At 41.6% G+C, this 22,811-nt stretch overlaps 1 protein-coding gene across 2 annotated transcripts in view; it reads left to right on the plus strand.

The window, feature by feature from the left end:
• LOC132834735 (fibrillin-1-like) overlaps positions 1-22,811 on the plus strand; it is a 589,699-nt gene that overhangs the window by 132,723 nt on the left and 434,165 nt on the right. For both annotated transcript variants that reach the window (XM_060853700.1, XM_060853701.1), the window contains exon 7: positions 21,321-21,446. In XM_060853700.1, coding sequence (XP_060709683.1) covers positions 21,321-21,446 — 126 coding nt within the window. The remainder of the gene's footprint in view (positions 1-21,320; positions 21,447-22,811) is intronic.

Here is a 22,811-nt window from a genome sequence, read left to right on the forward strand (position 1 = left end):
GTTTTTTTTCATTTTCTGTAGCATTTAAATTCTCATAATGCATGTTGACAGGATAATCAGATGGTAAAAGGTCTAAATGTGTCATCCTACAATTAATGTTCAAGTGAGATGATGTAGTCCATATAAAAATTGTAAGAAACACATCGTCAGAAATGCCATGATCAGGGGCCAGTTATGCTATTGATGATCATTTTGACCCAGTGAGTATACATATATTCTAGGAAAAATTGAGAAAACACGTTTATTACTATGAAACTGTATAATTTTGTGGGTGTCAATTATTTTGTTTAAGCTAAATATTCTGAAATTTTCATCTGTAAAATCCACTGGATAGTGTCAGATGTACAATTTGTGGGCGGCCTCACAGCGCCAGAGACCCGGGTTCAATTCCTGCCTCAGGCGACTGACTGTGTGGAGTTTGCACATTCTCCCCATGTCTGCGTGGGTTTCCTCCGGGTGCTCTGGTTTCCTCCCACAGTCCAAAAATATGCCGATTAGGTGAATTGGCCGTGCTAAATTGCCCATAGTGTTAGGTGAAGGAGTAAATGTAGGGGAATGGGTCTGGGTAGGTTGCGCTTCGGCAGGTCGGTGTGGACTTGTTGGACCGAAGGGCCTGTTTCCACACTGTAGGTAAGTAATCTAAACAATCTAAATTATCTTTGGGTGCTGCTGTGATCAGGATTCTACAGACAGCCTTTAAGGATGAAACTTGCATTTATTTAAGCATGGGGAAAGTGAGAAGTGTTTTGATCCCAGCTGATATTATCACTGGATAAATCTGAAATCTAGCTTGATAGAATTTTTTAAAAAATTAGCAATATTGTCTTTTGCTGAAACACAAGCGTGCAATGTTACAGATCTGGTTTTAAAAGTAAAATGCAAGTTGATTACACATCAGAAAAGGTAAAATAGAATATTCCAAATTCCAAATGAGTCTGATATCAGTGAAGAATAAGTTATTGGAGGGGATTCTGAGAGACAGGGTTTACATGCAGTTAGAGAGGCAAGGACTGATTAAGGATAGTCAGCATGGCCTTGTGCTTGGAAAATTGCCTGTCACAAACTTAATTGAGTTTTTTGAGGAGATGATCAAGAAGATTGATGAGGGCAGAGCAGTAGACTATTATAAAGTCTTTGACAAGGTTCTATATGGTGGACTGATTAGTAAAATTAGATCACATGGGATTCAGAGAAAACTTGCCATTTGGACACAAAATTGGCTATCCAGTAGGAGATAGAGGGTGAGTAGTGGAGAGTTGTTTATGCCTGGAGGACTGTGACCAGTGGTGTTCTGTAGGGATCGGTGCAGAGTCCAGTGCTGTTTGTCGTTTATATAAACAATTTAGATGAGAATATAGGAAGGTTGGTTAGTATGTTTGTGGATCACACCAAATTTGTTGTTATAGGAGATGATGAGGAAGGTTATATATGATTAGCCCAATTGATCAAGATCCTTTGTAATCAGCTAAGGTGTGGCAAATGGAATTTAATTGAGATAAATGCGAGATATTGCATTTAGGTAAGACAAGCAAAGACAGGGCTTACACAGTTAATAGTAGGGCCCTAGGGACTGTTGTAGAACAGAGACCTAGGGGTTCAGATACATAGTTCATTAAAAATTGCTTTGCAGGTAAACAGATCGGTTAAGAAAGCATTTGGCACATTTGCTTTCATTGCTCAGAATGTTGAGTATAGAAGTTGGGACATATTGTTGTTTTGTACTGTATGTTGATGAGTCTACTTTTGAAGTACTCTAAATTCTGATCACCCTGCTTTAGAAAAGATATTATTAAATTGGAGAGGGTGCAGAAAAAATTTACAAATATATTGTTGTGACTGAACGATTTGAGCTATATGGAGAAGCTGGATAAGTTGGGACTTTTTTCGCTGGAGCATAGGAGGTTGAAGAGTAACACTACAGGGGTTTTATGAAATCATGAGGAGCGTGGATAAGGTGAATAGCAAAGGTCTTGGGGAGTTTAAAACTAGAGGGTATAGATTTAAGGTGAGAGGAGAAAGATTTAATAAAGGACCTAAGGGGCAATTTTTAACACAGAGGCTGGTTGTGGGCGGCATGGTGGCACAGTGGTTAGCACTGCTGCCTCACAGCGCCAGAGACCTGGGTTCAGTTCCCAACTCAGGCGACTGACTGAATGTGGAGTTTGCACATTCTCCCCGTGTCTGCGTGGGTTTCCTCTGGGTGCTCCGGTTTCCTCCCACAGTCCAAAGATGTGCATGCTAAATTGCCCGTATTGTTAGGTAAAAGGGGTAAATGTAGGGGAATAGGTGGGTTGCGCTTCGGCGGGTCAGTGTGGGCTTGTTGGGCCGAAGGGCCTGTTTCCACACTGTAAGTAATCTAATCTAATCTAAAAGTAATCTAATCTAATATGTGGAATGAACTGGCAGAGGAAGTGGTAGATGCAGGCACAGTTACAATATATAAAAGACATGGACAGGTACATGAATATGAAAGGTTTAGAGGGATATGGGCCAAATGCAGGCAAATGGGATTAGTTTAGTTTGGGAAATTTGGTCAGCTTGGGCAAGCTGGAACAAAAAAATCTGTTTCTGTGCTGTATGACTCTATGACTCTATTTTTGTATAATTCATCTATGACTCTATGACTCTATTTTGTATAATTCATCGTTTAAAAAATTTCAAAACACAGTAAATACAGTATTCCATCTGTTCTTACAGAGTTTGCTTGTCTCACATCGTTAAGTTTAATTTAAATTTTTCTTTTAATTCTTTTAATTTTAATAGGTTACTAATTAAATAGTAACCTATTTCGAAATTCACTGAACCAAGTCCTTAGAACATAGAACAGTACAGCACAATACAGGTCATTTGGCCCTTGATACTGTGTTGACCTTTCATCCTACTCTAAGATCAAACTAACCTACATACCTTGCATTTTACTTTCATCCATGTGCCTATCTAAGAGTTGCTTGAATGTCCTTCACGTATCTGCCCCAACTACCATTCCACGCACCCACCACTCTCTGTGTAAAAAACCTTCCTCCGACATCTCCCGTAATCCTTCCTCCAATCATCTTAGAATGATGATAGCCATTTCCACCCTGGGAAAAAGTCTCTGGCTATCCACTCCATCTATTCCTCAAATTATCTTGTACACCTCTATCATTTTCTGATTCAGTATGTGGATGAGACGAAAGTGCAAAACTTGGGAAATAAGGCAGGCCAGGTGACTGAGGTGTCAGTGGGGGGAGCACTTCGGATGGCCAGTGACCGTAATTCTACTAGTTTTAAAATAGTGATGGAAAAGGCTAGACTGGATCAAAAAGTTAAAGTTCTAAATTGGAGAAAGGCCAATTTTGACAGTATTAGGCAAGAATTTTCAAAAGCTGATTGGGGCAGATGTTCGCAGGTAAAGGGATGGCTGGAAATTGGGAAGTCTTCAAAAATGAGATAATGAGAGTCCAGAAACAGTATATCCCTGTTAGACTGAAAGGAGAGGTTGGTAGGTGTAGGGAATGCTGGATGACTAGTGAAATTGAGGTTTTAGTTAAGAAAAAGAAGGAAGCATATGTCAGTTACGGACAGCAGAGATCGAGTGAATCGTGAGAAGTGTATAAAGGCAGTAGAGGTATACTTAAGAGGGAAATCAGGAGGGCAAAAAGGGGACATGAGATAGCTTTGGCAAATAGGGTTAAGGAGAATCCAAAGGGATTTTATAAATGACAAAAGGGTAACTAGGGAGAAAATAGGGCCCCTCAAAGATCAGCAAGGCAGCCTATGTGTGGAACCTCAGGAGATGGAGGAGATACTAAATGAGTATTTTGCATCAGTGTTTACTATGGAGAAGGACATGGAAATATAGAATGTGGGTAAATAGATGGTGACATCTTAAAAAATGTCCGTATTACAGAGGAGGAGGTGCTGGACATCTTCAAAAGAAGCATAAAGGTAAATAACTCCCCAGAACCCGATCAGGTGTACCCTAAAAGTCTGTGGGAAGCTAGCAAAGTGATTGCTGGGCCCCTTGCTGAGATAGTCATAGGTGAGGTGCTAGAAGACTGGAGATTGGCTAATGTGGTGCCACTATTTAAGAAAGATGGTAAGGACAAGCCAGGGAACGATAGACCAGTGAGCCTGACATTGGTGGTGAGCAAGTTGTTGGAGGGAATCCTGAGGGACAGGATTTCCATGTATTTGGAAAGTCAAGGACTGATTAGGAATAGTCAGCATGGCTTTGCACTTGGGAAATTATGCCTCACGAATTTGATTGAGTTTTTGTAGAAGTAACAAAGAGGATTGATGAGGGCAGAGCGGTGGACATGATCTATTATGGACTTCAGTAAGGCATTCTACAAGGTTCCTCATGGGATACTGGTTAGCAAGATTAGGTTTCATACAGAACATGCTTGAAGTTAGAAGACAAAGGCTGGTGTTGGAGAGTTGCTTTTCACACTGTGATTAGTGCTGTGCCACAAGGATTGGTGCTGGGTCCACTGCTTTTTATCACTTATATGAATGATTTGGATGTGAACCTGGAAGGTTTAGTTAGTAAGTTTGCAGATGATACCAAAATTGGAGGTGTCATGGACAGCGTAGAAAGCTACCGCAGTACAACTGATCAAATGGGCCAATGGGCTGAGGAGTGGCAGATGGAGTTTAATTTCGATAAATGGAAGGTACAGCATTTTGGAAAAGCAAATCCAAGCAGGACTTACGCACTTAATGCTAAGTTCCTGGGGAAAGTTGCTGAACAAAGATATCTTGGAGTGCAGGTTCATAGTTCCTCGAAAGTGGAGTCGTAGGTAGATGGATAATGAGGAAGGCGTTCGGTATGCTTTCCTTTATTGATCAGAGCATTGAGTACAGGAGTTGGGAGGTCTTGTTGTGGCTGTACAGGACATTGGTTAGGCTACTTTTGGAATACTGCGGGCAATTCTGGTCCCCCTCCTATTGAAAGGATGTTGTGAAATTTGGAAGGGTTAAGAAAATATTATAAGGATGTTGCCAGGGTTAGAGGATTTGAGGTATAGGGAAAGGCTGAATAGGCTGGGACTGTTTTTCCTGGAGCATCAGAAGTTGAGGGGTGATCTTATAGAGGTTTATAAAATCATGAAAGTCATGGATAGGGTAAATACACAAGGTCTTTTCCCTGGGTTAGGGAAGTCCAGAATTAGAGGGCATAGGTTTAGGGTGAGAGTGGAAAAATTTAAAAGGGACCTGAAGGGTAACTTTTTCACACAGTGGGTGGTGTGTGTATGGAATGAGCTTCCAGAGGAAGTGGTGAAACTGGTACAATTACAACATTTAAAAGGCATCTGGGTATGTGTATCAATAGGAAGGATTTAGAGGGATATAGGCTAAGTGCTGGCAAATGGGAGTAGGTTAGGTTAGGATATCTGGTTGGCATGAACGTGTTGGACTGAAGGGTCTGTTTCCGTGCCATACATCTCTATGACACTTGAGTCACCTCTCATCCTTCTTTGCTCCAGTGAGAAAAGCATAACTCCTTCAACCTTTCTTCATGAGACATGCCCTCCCGTCCAGGCAGCATCCTGGTAAATCTCCTGTGCTCCCTCTCTAAAACTTCCATACCTTTCCTAGAGTTGCAGCATAACCTCACAGCTCTTAAATTTAAATGAAAAGTTACACACCATACAGCTTCTTAACAACCCTGTTGTTGAGTTGGGTGGCAACTTTGAGACATCTATGGACATGGACCCCAAAATCCCTCTGTTCCTCCACAGTGCCAAGAATCCTGCCTTTAACCCTATAGTCTGCCTTCAAATTTGACCTTCCAAAATGACTCACTTAACACTTTTACAAGTTGAACTCTGTTTGCCATCTCTCAGCCCAGCTCTGCATCCTGTCAATGTCCCATTGGAACCTACAACAGACCTGCACACTATCCACAATCCTACCAACCTTTGTATCTTTGGCAAACTTAAAGGTGGCAACTTTGAGGTATCTATGGACATGGACCCCAAGATCCCTCTGTTCCTCCACACTGCCAAGAATCCTATAGTCTGCATTCAAATTTGACCTTCCAAAATGACTCACTTCACACTTTTACAAGTTGAACTCAGTCTGCCATCTCTCAGCCCAGTTCTGCATCCTGTCAATGTCCCATTGGAACCTACAACAGTCCTGCACACTATCCACAATCCTACCAAACCTTTGTATCATCGGCAAACTTAATAACCCACAAATCCACTTCCTTATCCAAGTCATTTATAAAAATCACAAAGAGCAGAAGTCTCAGAACAGATCCCCGTGGAACACTACTGGCCACTGAGCCCCAGAATGAATACTTTCCATCCACTACCTCTCGTTATCTTCTTTCGGCCAGCCAATTCAGTATCCAGACAGCCAAGTTTCCCTATATCCCATTCCTCCTTACTTTCCGAATGAACCCACCATGTGGAAACTTATGAAACGCCTTGTCAAAATTCATATACACCACATCCACTGTTCTACCTTCATCAATGTGTTTTTTCATATCCTCAAATAATTTTTGCTCCAAGCTTGCTATGTTCCTCCAGGAGAAAGTGAGGTCTGCAGATGCTGGAGTATCAGAGCTGAAAATGTGTTGCTGGAAAATCGCAGCAGGTCAGGCAGCATCCAAGGAACAGGAAATTCGATGTTTCGGGCATAAGCTCTTCATCAGGATTCATTCCTGATGAAGGGCTTATGCCCGAAACATCGAATTTCCTGTTCCTTGGATGCTGCCTGACCTGCTGCGCTTTTCCAGCAACACATTTTCAGCTCTGCTATGTTCCTCCAGCTAACTTCAACTAAGACTTCTGCAAACTAAAACTAAAAAGCTTTTCATGATAGGGGTGTTTTCCCCTAATCAAAGATATGTAAACTGCTGAGCTTTCTAACTGAAAGCAGCCTAATGGTTGTGAATGTTCATTCTATCTGGCTGTATAACTGTCTCAATGATAGCAAGTTCACATTCACATCTCATTTCTGGTTTAAAAAATAAATGTGGCTTCGGAGATACTGACAAATTAAGCATTAAATCTCCTCATAGCACAGACTGGTGTTAGTGCAGGGTAACAATTCAAGATATATGGGTGGGTTCTTATTGACCATGGGAGGGAAAGGACATACTCTCAATCATTATCACTCTGGTCCCAACTTGGAAATGTATGAATGACAAGGGTGTGACAATTCTAAAACCATGGGTTCTGGGAATGAATTGGGAAGATTAACCATTCAGGAAGGGACTGAACAGAAGTAAGGAGGCTGAAAGGCCTTTAGAGACAACAACACAGAATGTACATGGGGTATAATTGTTCATCTCAGGTGAGCCTGCAACTCATAAGGATGAAGTAGCAACCTTGTCATTTTTGCACCAAACTCAACTGGGCCATAACAAGAGAAAAAGGTTGCCACCACATGCAGAGTGGATGGAGTAAGTTACTATTTTTCTCTTCAGGAATAGAGTAGAATTCTTTACATGTCAGACCGTCTGGTAGTCGTAGTAATCATGCATTCGCTGATTGTGTAATGCCATCTATCAACCATCAAATTGGACTTTGTTAAAAGGTATTTTTGTTTGCAAGAGTGAACGTAAAAACATTATGACCTCAAGTAATCGTGACAGTTACATTTTTTGCATTGATTGTTACCTATAATATCAGATATGCAAAGTCATGTAGTTGCAGACCTCATAATTACATTGGTGTTGCCATTTCTTCTTCTTTCTTCTGTAACAATGAAGATAACACTTATCAGCACACCTAACTACTTGTGCAATGACATGGTCTGTGATATTCAGTGATCGCTTTATTTGGGAAGAAGCACTATAGTAGTGGATAAGTGCTTGAATTTTACTTCGCTCCTTTGGATCTGAATTAGGTGACATAACCAAGAGCACCATATCAAGACATGACATTAGCCTCTTTGCGAAGTCTCCATGACAAACTGTGTCGATGCATAATGTAGTACTTGTGATTGCAATCAGAAGTATTTCTAAAGAACAGTCTTGAAAATGTGTTGCTGGTTAAAGCGCAGCAGGTCAGAAGGGCTTATGCTCGAAACGTCGAATTCTCTATTCCTGAGATGCTGCCTAACCTGCTGTGCTTTGACCAGCAACACATTTGCAGCATCCAAGGAACAGGAAATTCAACGTTTCGGGCATAAGCCCTTCATCAGGAATGAGGAAAGTGTATCCAGCAGGCTAAGATAAAAGGTAGGGAGGAGGGACTTGGGGGAGGGGCGATGGAGACGTGATAGGTGGAAGGAGGTCAAAGTGAGGGTGATAGGCCAGAGTGGGGTGGGGGCGGAGAGGTCAGGAAGAAGATTGCAGGTTAGTAAGGCGGTGCTGAGTTCGAGGGAATCGACTGAGACAAGGTGGGGGGAGGGGAAATGAGGAAACTGAAGAAATCTGAGTTCATCCCTTGTGGTTGGAGGGTTCCCAGGCGGAAGATGAGGCGCCCTTCCTCCAACCGTCGTGTTATTATGTTCTGGCGATGGAGGAGTCCAAGGACCTGGATGTCCTTGGTGGAGTGGGAGGGGGAGTTAAAGTGTTGAGCCACGGGGTGGTTGGGTTGGTTGGTCCGGGCGTCCCAGAGGTGTTCCCTGAAACGTTCCGCAAGTAGGCGGCCCGTCTCCCCAATATAGAGGAGGCCACATCGGGTGCAGCGGATGCAATAGATGATGTGTGTGGAGGTGCAGGTGAATTTGTGGCGGATATGGAAGGATCCCTTGGGGCCTTGGAGAGAGGTAAGGGAGGAGGTGTGGGTGCAAGTTTTGCATTTCCTGCTGTTGCAGAGGAAGGTACCGGGAGTGGAGGTTGGGTTGGTGGGGGGTGTGGACCTGACAAGGGAGTCACGGAGGGAGTGGTCTTTTCGGAACGCTGATAGGGGAGGGGAGGGAAATATATCCCTGGTGGTGGGGTCCGTTTGGAGGTGGTGGAAATGACGGCAGATGATACGCAGTATACGGAGGTTGGTGGGGTGGTAGGTGAGAACCAATGGGGTTCTGTCCTGGTGGCAGTTGGAGGGGCGGGGCTGAAGGGCGGAGGAGCGGGAAGTGGAGGAGATGCGGTGGAGGGCATTGTCGATCACGTCTGGGGGGAGTCTGCGGTCTTTGAAGAAGGAGGCCATCTGTGCTGTACGGTATTGGAACTGGTCCTCCTGGGAGCAGATGCGGCGGAGACAAAGGAATTGGGAATATGGGATGGCGTTTTTACAGGGGGCAGGGTGGGAGGAGGTGTAGTCTAGGTAGCTGTGGGAGTCAGTTGGTTTATAGTAGATGTCTGTGTTGATTCGGTTGCCTGAGATAGAAATGGAAAGGTCTAGGAAGGGGAGGGAGGAGTCTGAGACGGTCCAGGTGAATTTGAGGTCAGAGTGGAAGGTGTTGGTAAAGTTGATGAACTGTTCAACCTCCTCGTGGGAGCACGAGGCAGCGCCGATACAGTCATCGATGTAGCGGAGGAAAAGGTGGTGGGTGGTGCCAGTGTAGCTGCGGAAGATGGACTGTTCTTACCAGGATTGAAAAGTTTACTCTGTTTCTTTTTTCACATACACTGCCAGACCTGCTGAGTTTCTCCAGCATTTGTATTTGTTTCACTCCATCAGTGTCCAGCTTATCTGTGACCATAGAGGCCAAGTTTTGAAGTTATGTATCAGATATTCTGGAAGCTGCCATGCTATGTGCATGCTGATGAGTTTTCAGGTTCTGAAATCCTTTCAAATTCCTTGGGTCTTAAAGGCTGCTGGCTGACGAGGATGGCCCCTTTCAAACATGGCTGATAAACCTTTACGAAATGGCCAGACTCTCTCACAACAGAAATACAACACTGCCCGTGCTTCCACCAGGACCATAATAGAGAAAACCAGGTTTCAATAGAGGTTTCAATAATTGGACTGCTCCAGCAGGGCCTTGCAAGGGTGCACTGCACAGTTGTGATTTGTTGTGTCCTTCACAATGGTAGCTGATAAATGTGGTAATGAGCTGATAAATGTGGTAATCTCCCAAATGCAGATAAAATGAAGCATCAAAAACGACCTTCTGTGGATGATGATCAGGACATTGTTAAGGAGGGATATCCAGGAGACCAAGACAGAGTTATGCATTGTCGAGCATGAGAGGTCAACCAGACCCTAATTGATATGTGCTTCCAGGATGCATACTTTGGATTTGAACTTCCTTTACATTGTGTTAGGTTTTATTGAGTAAATTGCTGTCAGCTGCTGGTCAGTCCATAGTACACATGGACCTGGTTATTTTCAGAGTAGCTGATTCAACTTTGAAGTATTTGCACTTTACAGGGCCTCCTCAGCATTTGGAACAAAGCAGCAGTCACCGAGGCAGGGCAGTGATCTGGCATGGTACTAAGATGAGGTGGCTATATGCACGTGTTGACTGAAGCCTTAAAAGCCACCTAATTTCAGCACCTTACCATGTCACAACCCCGTTACTTTTAAACTGGGAGCAAAATAGGGTATCCAAGTGTTGAGCAGTCCACTTCCTCAAGACAGACGGCAGATTAAGAAAGAGTACCTTTTTTTCATCCCTGCATCATTGGCTGTCTACTTAGACTGCTAAAATGTCCTGAAATGCTTCAGCAACCTGTAAACAGTGTTTAATATGAGAGAGGCATCATTTTGTACAGTTTCAGTCAGCAGGCAACTGAGCTACGAGGGAGAGTGAAGATGTGAACTTCCCATTACATATCTCCCAGAATTGAATAAAAATACACTCTCTGAAAAGCTGAAAGATAGTATTAAACCTATCCCACAGGTATATTTGAAATCCTTGTTGATTCTATCCTGTCATTGTCAGAGTGGATGTAAGTATGGATAAACTATGCAGGGCAGGCCCCAGATTTGGCTTCAGTTTTTCCACATTAAAGTACAATGCCTTGGTTACAGTTGACAACATAATGGCTCAAGGACCCTTAATGCTATCTGCAACGAGGGAGTCATTTGCTTCTAAGAGATGAGCAATGCTTGGACATTACAACTTCTTTCATCCTTGAGATATTTGAAGAGGGTGCTCATTTCTGAAATGGGTGCAACTTCACCAGATTTGACAACCTAGAGAAGATAGTTTAAGAATGTATTTTCTTTCTGAAAATACATGATTATTTACAATGAAATGTGATCTGTGCCACCTTTAAAGCCTTCAGTGGGATGTTTTCTTATTTTCTTGTTCACTATATCCAAGTGGAGTCTCAATTTTTGCAGCTGGGGTGAAGGGAGCCTGCTCTTTAGTCAGCCCTGTTGGCCTGAAAAACCTGGTTGATCACTCCAAGCCCTCTGAGCGAGGCCTGTCCAGATGTTCACCTTCATTGGCTTTGACTTCTGCAGGTTTTGACACCACAAGCATTGGAGAGGTACTGGGGAGGAACCTCTGGAGTTGCCTGAGAGGAAGATTCTGGGTACCTATGTGTGACTCTTTTCTCTTGGAATGCCTGCAGGTATCCCTGGTTCTCTGAGAGGAGGAAGTACCTGGAGTAAGGTGAAGCTGCATAGACGTTTATGATGAGTAGTGTCAAAGATTGATGAAGTGCATATCTGTCAAGTACTGAATGTGGTGAACCTGGGTCTTTATGGTGGTAACCAAACTGTCAATGAAGGAAGTCATACACATGCATGCTGGAACCAGTATGATACTGATAGCGTTGATGCACACCTCTATCCTTTGATTCAATTTACTGACGGCCTCTTTCCACCCAACGTTATGCTCCTGTGTCTTGTGTATTTTGATGAAGTCATTAATGGCAGAGACCATGGGATTGTTTTTTGCCTGGGGCTGAGCAAGTGCTTAGTGCTGGCAGTCCTCTGAGTATTAGATTATTTCTTTCTCAACTTGCTATACGTACATGCCCTTTACATTTTCTGCACTTTAAGACTATCAGGCCAAAACCATAAAGGTATACAAAATTTACTGAACTGAAAATAAATCTTAAAAATAGATTGTAATTTAAGTTCCTCAGAATTTCCATTAAAATACTATGGCTAAGTGTTAAATTTTACTGTCTCTCAGCGTTATCTGAGCAGAGTGCAAAAAGTAACATTTAATGAAGGTGACTGAAATCCAACAAAACTCAACAGATTCCTTTACATTTATTTAAAGTAAAAGAACTCAAATGATGTTGGCCTAACATGGCAAATTTCCTCCTCTGTTCTCCACACAAGTGATGCAAACTCCACAGGTTGTAAAGTCTAACATTGATTATATATGTCTCTAATTTATATTAAAATAAGAGTGCCTAATTTATTATTCCATATGATTTCCATTGAGCGTATTATTTTAGTTGAATTGTTTTTTGACAATTCTGGTAGAAACACTTTATTGCCATGAATTTGTTTATAAAAAATGTTTGTTTTGATTCATGCAGAATCTATGAGAAATGTAAATCAAAATATTACAAAGTATGAATGCTTTGAAATCTGAAATAATGAAACCATTTAAAGTTATGTTTTTGGGTGATCATGACATACCAACTCTGGGAATTCTTTTTACTCACCCTCAATGTCAAATACTTTAGATTAAATCTATATTATTACTAACAAAAGTCCTCAACCTCTGCCTGAACTGAGGCCCACTCAGCAGAAACTATGTTGCTGATCAGCCCTATCATAGCTTGCTTCACTAAAGCTTTTTGGAAAGATTCTGTGCTGCATTTGGCTTCCATTCTAATTCCTCCAGCTGTGTAAATTCTTGTGTTATCTGTGTCTGGAAGGAAATATGGGAAGATTAAAAGGGAAGCTTTCCTAGACTGGTGTACTTACTAGTATCACACATTTGAATTTGGAAAATTGTATACTTGCTTAAAGGACAGTGCTTGTATTCAGGCACTGATTTTAAGATAATATATTTATGATAATTTAAAAAAATTACCAGATGCCAGACATATCATAGGGATTCGTATTTGTGTTTCTTTAGATGCTACACAGAACAATTAAACTACAAATGTTTATATTCAAAACTATTGAGTAAATTCCTGCAATTAGTATGAAGGAAAGCATTCACTCAGTGAGAATCAAATTTGACTATTAAACCGTCTTAAAATTAATAATGAGGTTAAAAATTCATATCATCACATAATCTGAAGCACGAGTATCAAATTAATAAATTTTTGAACACTTATTTGTCATTAAGCAAAGGATGTAAATCCCATCCAAAAACTCATTTGCCCACTCATCCACTAAAGAATAAATGCCTTGATTCTGCTTCTAAAATTTAGGATTAATCTGTTTGATAGAGTATAATATTGAGGAGAAATCTATTTCCTCCATGTTTTTGTCCAAATTCAGCTCTACTTCTCGACACCATCTGAAAATGGATGGATTTATTTATTTATCTATTTATTTAGATTAGATTAGATTACTTACAGCATGGAAACAGGCCCTTTGGCCCAACAAGTCCACACCGACCCTCCGAAGAGCAACCCACCCAGACCCATTCCCCTACATTCACCCCTTGACTTAACACTATGGGCAATTTAGCATGGCCAATTCACCTAACCTGCACATTTTTGGATTGTGGGAGGAAACCAAAGTACCTGGAGGAAACTCATGCAGACACCGGGAGAATGTGCAAACTCAACACAGACAGTGGCCTGAGGAGGGAATTGAACCCAAGTCTCTGGTGCTGTGAGGCAGCAGTGCTAACCATTGTGCCACCATTTTCTTTGTTCTTTCATAAGATGGCCGCATTGCTTTGGGTCTGGAGTCATTGGGATTTTCCACCCTAAAGAGCAGTAGTGTAGCAGATGAATTTTTGAGAGTTAACTGAGGCTAATTTTGTATACAGATTTAATACAGGTGTTTTCCAAGGGTTGGGTAATCAAGGACTACGGGGTATCGGTTTAAGGTTAGAGAGGAAAGAATAAACAGGAACCTGAGGGGCAACTTTTCTTACGCAGAAGGTGGTATATATATATGGAATGAGCTGTCAGCGGAAGTGGTTGAGGCAGGTACATTAACAACATTTACAGGGTATTATGGGCAAATACATGGATAGGAAAGGTTTAGAAGGATATGGACCAAGTGCAGGGAAATGGAGTTACTGTGGATGGACGTTTTGGTCAACTTGTGCCAAAGAGCCTGTCTCCATGCTGCAGGACTCTATGATTCGATAACTGAATTTAAATGACGTCAGTTACTGTGTTGGGATTTGAATCACTGGACCTCTGGATTACTAGGCTAGTAACCTGACCACTATGCCCTTATTCTTTCAAAGAAATTAGGCTGTAATTGCATTGGAATATATATATCTTATTTTTCATTATTGCTGCATTAATATATATCCAATATCAAACAGGTGTCCTATGATGCCAGCTGCTTGTAGTTATATAGAATATATAGAAACATATAGAATCCCTACAGTGTGGAATTAAGCTATTTAGCCCAACAAGTCCACACTGACCCTCTGAAGAGTATCTCACCCAGACCATTCCCCTACGCTATTACTCGTCATTTCCCCTGACTAATGCCCCTAAGCTGCACATCCCTAAACAATTTACCATGACCAATTCACCCAAACTGTACATCTTTGGATGTGGATTCACATCACATTACACCACATTAGGCAATTAGAAAGAATTGACCAGATATTTCTTTTTTTTTGTTCCTTTCCTTGCTATTTTTTTAAAAGCTTTGGCTTTGAAATGGGGTTTCAACTTGCATGCCTCATCAATTCTATAGAAGTACTGCCAAAGGAAATACCTTGCTATCTCTCCTTTTGAAAGAGTAAAGAAGAATCAACAGAAAGAGACCAATCACTCTTGAACACAAATGGTGTTTGCCAATAGGCCATTCTACAATATATAAATCATGATATTCAAAGTTTGTGAGAAGATTTATAGCTCGGGTGCTCGTTGCTGTAGTTTTGTTCGCCGAGCTGGGAATTTGCATTGCAGGCGTTTCGTCCCCTATCTAGGTGACATCCTCAGTGCTTGGGAGCCTTCTGTGAAGCGCTTCTGTAATCTTCCCTCCGGCATTTGTAGTGGTTTGAATCTGTCGCTTCCGGTTGTCAGTTCCAGCTGTCCGTTGCAGTGGCCGGTATATTGGGTCCAGATCGATGTGCTTATTGATTGAATCTGTGGATGAGTGCCATGCCTCTAGGAATTCCCTGGCTGTTCCCTGTTTGGCTTGTCCTATAATAGTAGTGTTGTCCTAGTTGAATTCAAGTTGCTTGCCATCTGCGTGTGTGGCTACTAAGGATAGCTGGTCGTGTCGTTTCGTGACCAGTTGGTGTTCATGGATGCAGATCGTTAGCTGTCTTCCTGTTTGTTCTATGTAGTGTTTTGTGCAGTCCTTGCATGGGATTTTGTACACTACATTGGTTTTGCTCATGCTGGGTATCGATCCGCATCCATGAACACCAACTGGTCACGAAACGACACAACCAACTATCCTTAGTATCCACACACTCAGATGACAAACAACATGGGTTCGATTGGGACAACACTACTATTATAGGACAAGCCAAACAGAGAACAGCCAGGGAATTCCTAGAGGCATGGCACTCATCCACAGATTCAATCAATAAGCACATCGATCTGGACCCAATATACCGGCCACTGCAACGGACAGCTGGAACTGACAACCGGAAGCGACAGATTCAAACCACTACAAATGGTGGAGGAAAGATCACAGAAGTGCATCACAGGAGGCTCCCAAGCACTGAGGATGTCACCTAGACAGGGGATGAAACATCTGCGACACAAATTCCCAGCTCGGCGAACAGAACCACAACAAATCATGATATTGGATCAGAAGATGCAGAATCTATATAGTTGGATGTAAGAAGTAACAAGGAGAAGAGGACACTGGTGAGAGTAGTCTACAGGACCAGTGCCAGTAGCTACACAGTAGAACAGAGAATAAATCAGGTAATAGCCCTGTATAGACTGCTGTTGCACATCATCCACCTCTTTTCCCTCATCTATCACCTGGACATGCCTTGGTGTTCCCATTTGCCACCTGGCAGTGGGGATCTCCAATGGAGTGCTCTCTATGCAGGAGTCGTCCTCCCGCTTTCGCTTAGTGATCTGGGGTGGAGGGTGCTGCATGCAGTCCCCTGCAACCACAAGTTGCGGTGGTTCATGGGCTCCCAGCCCAACTGTTTCTTCTGTGGTGCTGCAGAGTCCGTGTACCATGTATATATTAGGTGTGGGCATTTGCACTCTCTTTTTGATTTTCTTAAAAACCTTCTTCCCTGTCTCTGGTTGCACTTCAGTCCCACACTACCTGGGCACAGATGGGAGGATAGGTCAGAAGATGTCCTCGTGGGTTTGCTCCTGGGCGTGGCCAAACTGGCCATAAACAGGTCCAGGCAACGGGTCGTGTATGTCCGAGCTCAGGTGTTCCTCGAGAAGGAGCAGGCAGTATCTACCAACTCCCTCAAGCTTTTCGGGGGAGGTGGGCACTGCAAGGAATGGTGTTTTATTTCCCCCTCCAACTCTATTTTGATTTAATCCTACCCTTCCCTTCACCTTTTTGATCATGTAGCATTGCCCTTTGATGAGAAGGGCATTGCTTGTCACTGTCCACCCAGGTGCTTCCTTTCTTTCTGGTGGTGGAAATTGAAGAAAGATTTATACACCTGTTGTCTTTCACTGTGTCTCACACCTGCACACACACACAATATGGATACTGGGGAAAATATAAGCACCACCGCCATTAGACAGTAGTGTGGAGGTAAAGAAAAACATATAACCAGGAGATGCTGGAAAAAATAAATAATTGTCTTGCATGTAAAATGGCAAGACATTAATCAATTATATATACTATATTCAAGGCTGAGATAGGTTTTTAATCAGTCAAGGAATTGCGATTACAAGGGAAAATGCATGTAAACCAAAACCAACAAATCCATTCTAAAAGATGAAAGATTTAACAATCTAGGTTTTTTTTATTGTATCACTGTAATCTTTTGCTATGAATTCTGTGTCTTATGTTCCTGCCTCACAACCACTTGATGAAGAAGCGGTCCTTTGAAAACTAGAGCTTCCAAATAAACGTGTTGGACTATAACCTGGTCTTATGTGACTTTTAGCAAAATTAGGAGACATCATTGATAGCGAGGTAAGTTATTAAAAATTACAAAGGGATCTTGATCAGATGGGGAAGAGGGTTGAGGATTACCAAATGCAATTCCATATAGATAAATGTGAGGTTTTGCACTCTAGATAGTCAAACCAAGGTAGGACTTATACAGTAAATGGTAAGAACCTGACGAGTGTTGTGAAACGGAGAGACCTAGGGGTACAAGTACATCGTTCCTTGTAAGTGGCACCACAGGTAGAAAGGGTGGGGAAGAAGGCATTTAGCATGCTGCCATTCATCATTCGAAGCATTGAGTATGGGAGTTGAGACATTATTTAACAGTTGTATAATTCGTTGGTGAGGCCGCACTTGTAGTATTGTGTACAGCTTTGGTCACCCTGTTATAGGAAAGATGTAGTTAAGCTGGAAAGAATGCAAAGAAAATTTATGACAATGTTGCCAGGAATAGTAGGGAGAGGTTGCCAGGATAGGACTTTATTCCTTGGAACATAAGAGAGTGAGAAGTGACCTTATTGAGGTGTATAAAACCATGAGGGGCATAGACAGGATGCATGCATATAGCCTTTTTTTCCCAGGAATGGGAATTCAAAACTAGGGGGCATAGATTTAAGGAGTGAATGTGGTGCAACGTTTTCATGCAGAGAGTGGTGTGTATATAGGATGGGTTGCTAGAAAACATGCCAAACGTGAGGACTGCAGATGCTGGAGATCAGAGTCGAGATCAGAGTCAAGATTAGAGTGGTGCTGGAAAAGCACAGCAGGTCAGGCAGCATCCGAAGGGCAGGAAAATCGATGTTTTGGGCAAAAGCCCTTCATCAGGAATGAGGCAGGGAGTCTCCAGGGTGGAGAGGTAAATGGGAGAGGGATGGGGCTGGGGAGAAGGTAGCTAAGAGTACAGTAGGTGGATGGAGGTGAAGGTGATAGGGTGGAGCGGATAGGTGGAAAGGAAGATTGGCAGGTAGGACACGTCATGAGGATGGCGCTGAGCTGGCAGGTTGGTACTGGGATGAGGCGGGGGGGTAGGGAAATGAGGAAACTGGTGAAATCCACATTGATGCCCTGGGGTTGAAGTGTTCCAGGCGTTGGGCAGTGAGGGAGTGGTGGTGGAGGAGGCCCAGGACCTGCATATTCTCGGCAGAGTGAGAGGGGGAGTTCAAATGTTCAGCCACGGGGTGGTGGGGTTGATTTGTGCAGGTGTCCTGGAGATGTTCCCTAAAGTGTTCTGCGAGAAAGTATCCAGTCTCCCCAATGTAAAAGAGACTGCATCGGGAGCAACGGATACAATAAATGACATTTGTGGATGTGCAGGTGAAACTTTGGTGGATGTGGAAAGCTCCTTTGGGGTTTGGACAGAGGTGAGGCGGGGGGTGGGGGGGGGGGAAATGTAGGAGGTTTTGCAATTCCTGTGGTGGCAGGGGAAGATACTAGGAGGGGAGGGTGGGTTGTTGGGGAGCATGGACCTGACAGTCACAGTGGGGAACAGTCTTTGCGGAAAGTGGATAGGGGTGGGGTCGGTTTGTAGGTGGCGGAAATGTTGGCAGATGATGCACTTTATGTAGAGGTTGGTAGGGTGAAAGGCGAGGAAAACATGGTTGAGGCAGGTACAATAGCAACATTTAAAAAAAACATTTTGATAGGTACATGGATGGGATGGGTTTAGAGGGATATGGACCAAAAGAGGGCAATTGGAACTAACTGAGTGGACACCATGGACCTGTTTGGACCAAGTATTCTGTTTCCATGCTATATTACTCTATGATTCTAAGTATGTTGTTAACTGCAAATCTGACTAAAGCTATCACATTTCAGGTTAACCTACGGTGCTGCAATGTTTCTGTCATTGTGTGGTTGATGCTACCAGTTCCCCTGTTATTTGCTTATTCTGGAAGACCATATGTATTGCATGCATATATATCTAATATATGTAGAATATTTGCACTTTATTAAAGTGAATAATCTCATGATTTTTGCCCCATAGCTACTCAGTAACTCTCCTATTTCAGAAGAAGCAGTGTGATAATAACTTATAACACCTGCATTTCCTGGTCACCATGCTGTATGCGATGCTTTTGTGGTTATCTTTTTGTTAATATCTCCAAGGAATTGATGGCTCATTAATGTCTCATGTGCATTGTTGTGAACAGTGGAAGAGATTTAAAAATGTTTGAGTAGCTGCGTTTGTGACTTGATTAAGTAGCTAAAAGAAAATATCAATCAAGTGTGCCCATAGGTTTTCTGTGTTCGTATAGCTTAAGGATGAATAGTAGTAGAATGTGATAACAAAGCTTTCATTTCTTTCACACTTTTGTTCGCACCTTCTTTCCTCCTGACTGCTTTCCCAACTGCTGCCATGTGTTTGTTATATTGGGTGAATGTTGGTTGGGTAATCTATTGTCAGGCTTCCTCCTTCCTTTTACTCTTTGTAAAGAAAAATGTAGGTGATGTTTTCCAGTTGCAGTGTGATGGAAACTAATAACATGGCAACATGTTTGCAGATGTGTGAAACAGCAGTTGTGCATCATGTGAAACTTTCTGTGTGACATTTCATGAAAAACTGTCAATGGAAGAATGCTTGTTGATAAACCATCCTATAGAATCTCCAGGATATCAATGTTAAAATTTTGGAATATCTTCAACATAATGAGGATAGATAAACTAGTAGAAAGTGAGGTCTGTAAATACTGGAGATCAGAGTCAAAAGGTGTGGATGCTGGGAAAGCACAGCAGATCAGGCAGCATCCAAGGAGCAGGAGAATCGACGTTTCAGACATAAGCCCTTCATCATCAGGAATAAACTAGTGTCAAACAATGGGAGTTCTTGGAAGGTCTATTAAATTCTGATTACCACATCTGACCTGTGTCAGATCATTAAGCTTCTAACATGGCGTTTCTTGTGGAGGCTCATAGAAGTAGCACTTATTGTCAGAGCCTTCTACAATTGTAAAATCCCTACAGAGTGGAAATAGGCAATTCGGCCCATCAAGTCGACACTGACCTTCTGAAAGTCATCCCACCCAGACCTCCCCATCCCTGTAACCCTGCATTTCCTACAGCTAATCCGCCTGGCCTACACATTCCTGCATACTATGGGTAATTTAGCATGGCCAGTCCATCTAACCCACACATCTTTGGACTGTGGGAAGAAATAGGAGCACATAGAGGAAACCCACGCAGACATGGAAGAATGTGCAAACTCCACACGTCAGTCGCTGGAGGGTGGGGTTGAAACTAGGTGAAGCAGCAGTTTTACCTTCTCTTGCCCAATCTCTCTGATATATGCTTTCACTGTTTCTTGGCTGGTAATTTACCCAAGATGCCAGAAACTGATAGCAACCTGAAAATTAGAGGCTTCATATAACACTTGCAGCTGAATTTGTTTCAGTAACATTCCATGCAATTAACCATTTTTAGAAGGAACTTATTTTTCTGATGGTTAGTGATAGAGCAAGAACAGAATTCATTTGAGCCTGTTTTCACAGCTTGAATCCTCTCTGAACATCACAATTGATGTTTCTTTCAGAATGTGTGTCTCCAATGAATTCCAGGGTTCAAATTGTCCAAATCAAGACACTCGAAGTACAAATAGATCAGTTGTTAAAACAGTCTGATGGTCCTTCAGGCTGATGGAGTGACAATCTTGAGTTTGTTAAAAGCGTCGAGTGTATTTACTCCACTTCAAATTAAGATAAATTGCAATATGTACTTTTGACTTGAAAAGTACAATATATGTGATTATATTTGTTCACTGAACTGTTAAAATTGACGGTATTAATTTATATGTGGAAAAATTTAAAAAGTAGTTGAAATTTAAAATCAGTGCAATCTTGTTGGTGAAATTCACTGTTACTTAATGTTGGTTACATTTATGGATTCCATTTGCCTCTTTTCTGTTACTGAAATAAGTTTTTTGAAGTGGCACATTATTGATAAATTTAAAGGGTTGTCTTCTTGAATTCTTATATATGCTTAACATCTAAAAGACCAGAGAAAAAGCTCAAGTGAAACTTGTGTTCTATTTTGATTTCCAAGATAATTTACTAAATGGTGTCAGCAGGAATCTGAGTTGTTTAATTGCCCCTAAGTATGTTGGTGAATAAGAATGTGAAAATGATTTCTTATGCTGTGCAGATCCATGAGAGGAGCAGGATCTTTACAGATTTGACTCCTTAAAATTTGCTAATAAAATTTACAACATGGATACAGTAAATAGATAATTGTAAATGGTTTGTTGTTGAATATTACTAAGGGTTGTGCAATTTTTGAAAATAAAAGATTGAATTAATAAAATATTTTCATTTACTTTGATAGATGTTGATGAATGCCAAGCTATTCCAGGAAGCTGTAGTGGAGGAAATTGTATAAATACTGTAGGCTCCTTTGAATGCAAGTGCCCAGCTGGACATAGATTTAGTGAAGTGACTCAAAAATGTGAAGGTAAGACAAAAGCATATTATAGATCAGTGCACAACAAATATTTTAAAAATCATTGATTTTATTGACTGTAGACATTTGCATTCTGGAATTTTATATATACTTAACAACAAAAACAAATCACTCAATAAATAATTCTATCTTCATCTTTTTTAGAATTTGTGTGAAAATTAAAAATCGTAACAAAGATGTACTCATTAAATAAGTTGTATCCTAGAATGTAAAAATAGTTGATAACATTTGTTTTTATGGTTGTTTCCACACACCTTGTCATGTCAGTGCTCCATTGGAAGTGAGGCAGTATTTTGAAATTAGTAAATCTGTCTTTGCCACAGCTATGAATCGTCTCTACTGCAGCTGTGAATTTACTGTTAAATTCTCACATAGTTTATATTTCTTATTAAAATAAGTTTGCTGCATCCTAAATTTCTATAGAAACTATGAAGCAGAACATTTGGTCTATTTAGTCAGCGCTGTGTTTACCCTGATAAGCCCACCTTGTTGCCACATCCCTTTCCTCACCTTTTCTTCAAATCACTCATCTAATTTATTAATATTGGCATAGTCTCTCTTTTAGTCACAAACTCCAACAGTGAATTTCACAGCCTTATGGCTACTCATAAAAGAAAAGGTTTCTCCTCTTCTGTCTAAAATATCATGTATGTAATCATCAATTTATGTCCTCCTGTAATTTAGCTTTGAATTACTCATCATAATTTATTTCTACTTAGTCTTGATTAACCAGTAAATCTCAACATTTATATTTCGCTCGACATTAAACTCAGTATTCCATTAAATTTTTATATAGCTTTTTAAAAATATAACATGAGAGTGCTGTTGCACATCAATGAATCCATGGACCTTGACACAAGGTAGATGCAGTTCCAATGGCAAAAAACCTTGATGACTGAGTATGCTGCAAGCCTTCATCTGCTGTCAGATTTGTGAATATCACATGAATGTCATCTGCCTGATTCAGTAATGAGCACTTGATTTTCATTGAGCTTTGTCTCATTCTTCCCGTTTAACCTTGCTATCATGGCTGGCCATTGCCAGGAACTAAGATTTCCTGATAGCATTGCTCTCAGGTTTAATGGAACACTCAAGCCTCTCCACAGCAAGGCAGAAATCCATGGAGTGGAAAAAGATGTCTCACACAAGACATCTATGTGGAGGACTTCAAAGCCTCCATGCACACAACACAAACTCTGCAGGATTAGGCAGTTAGTGACATGAACACATGAACACAGTTGTGAGATCTGGAAGTTTCCAAGTTTGAACCGATGTGTAAGTGGTGAAGTTTGATTCAGTCGTTTCACTCTTGGAATAAGAACAGGAGTGCATTTTGGCAACTGCCTTCACAACTGA

Source organism: Hemiscyllium ocellatum, chromosome 42 (genome assembly GCF_020745735.1).
Source record: "Hemiscyllium ocellatum isolate sHemOce1 chromosome 42, sHemOce1.pat.X.cur, whole genome shotgun sequence".
NCBI classification, from domain to species: domain Eukaryota; kingdom Metazoa; phylum Chordata; class Chondrichthyes; order Orectolobiformes; family Hemiscylliidae; genus Hemiscyllium; species Hemiscyllium ocellatum.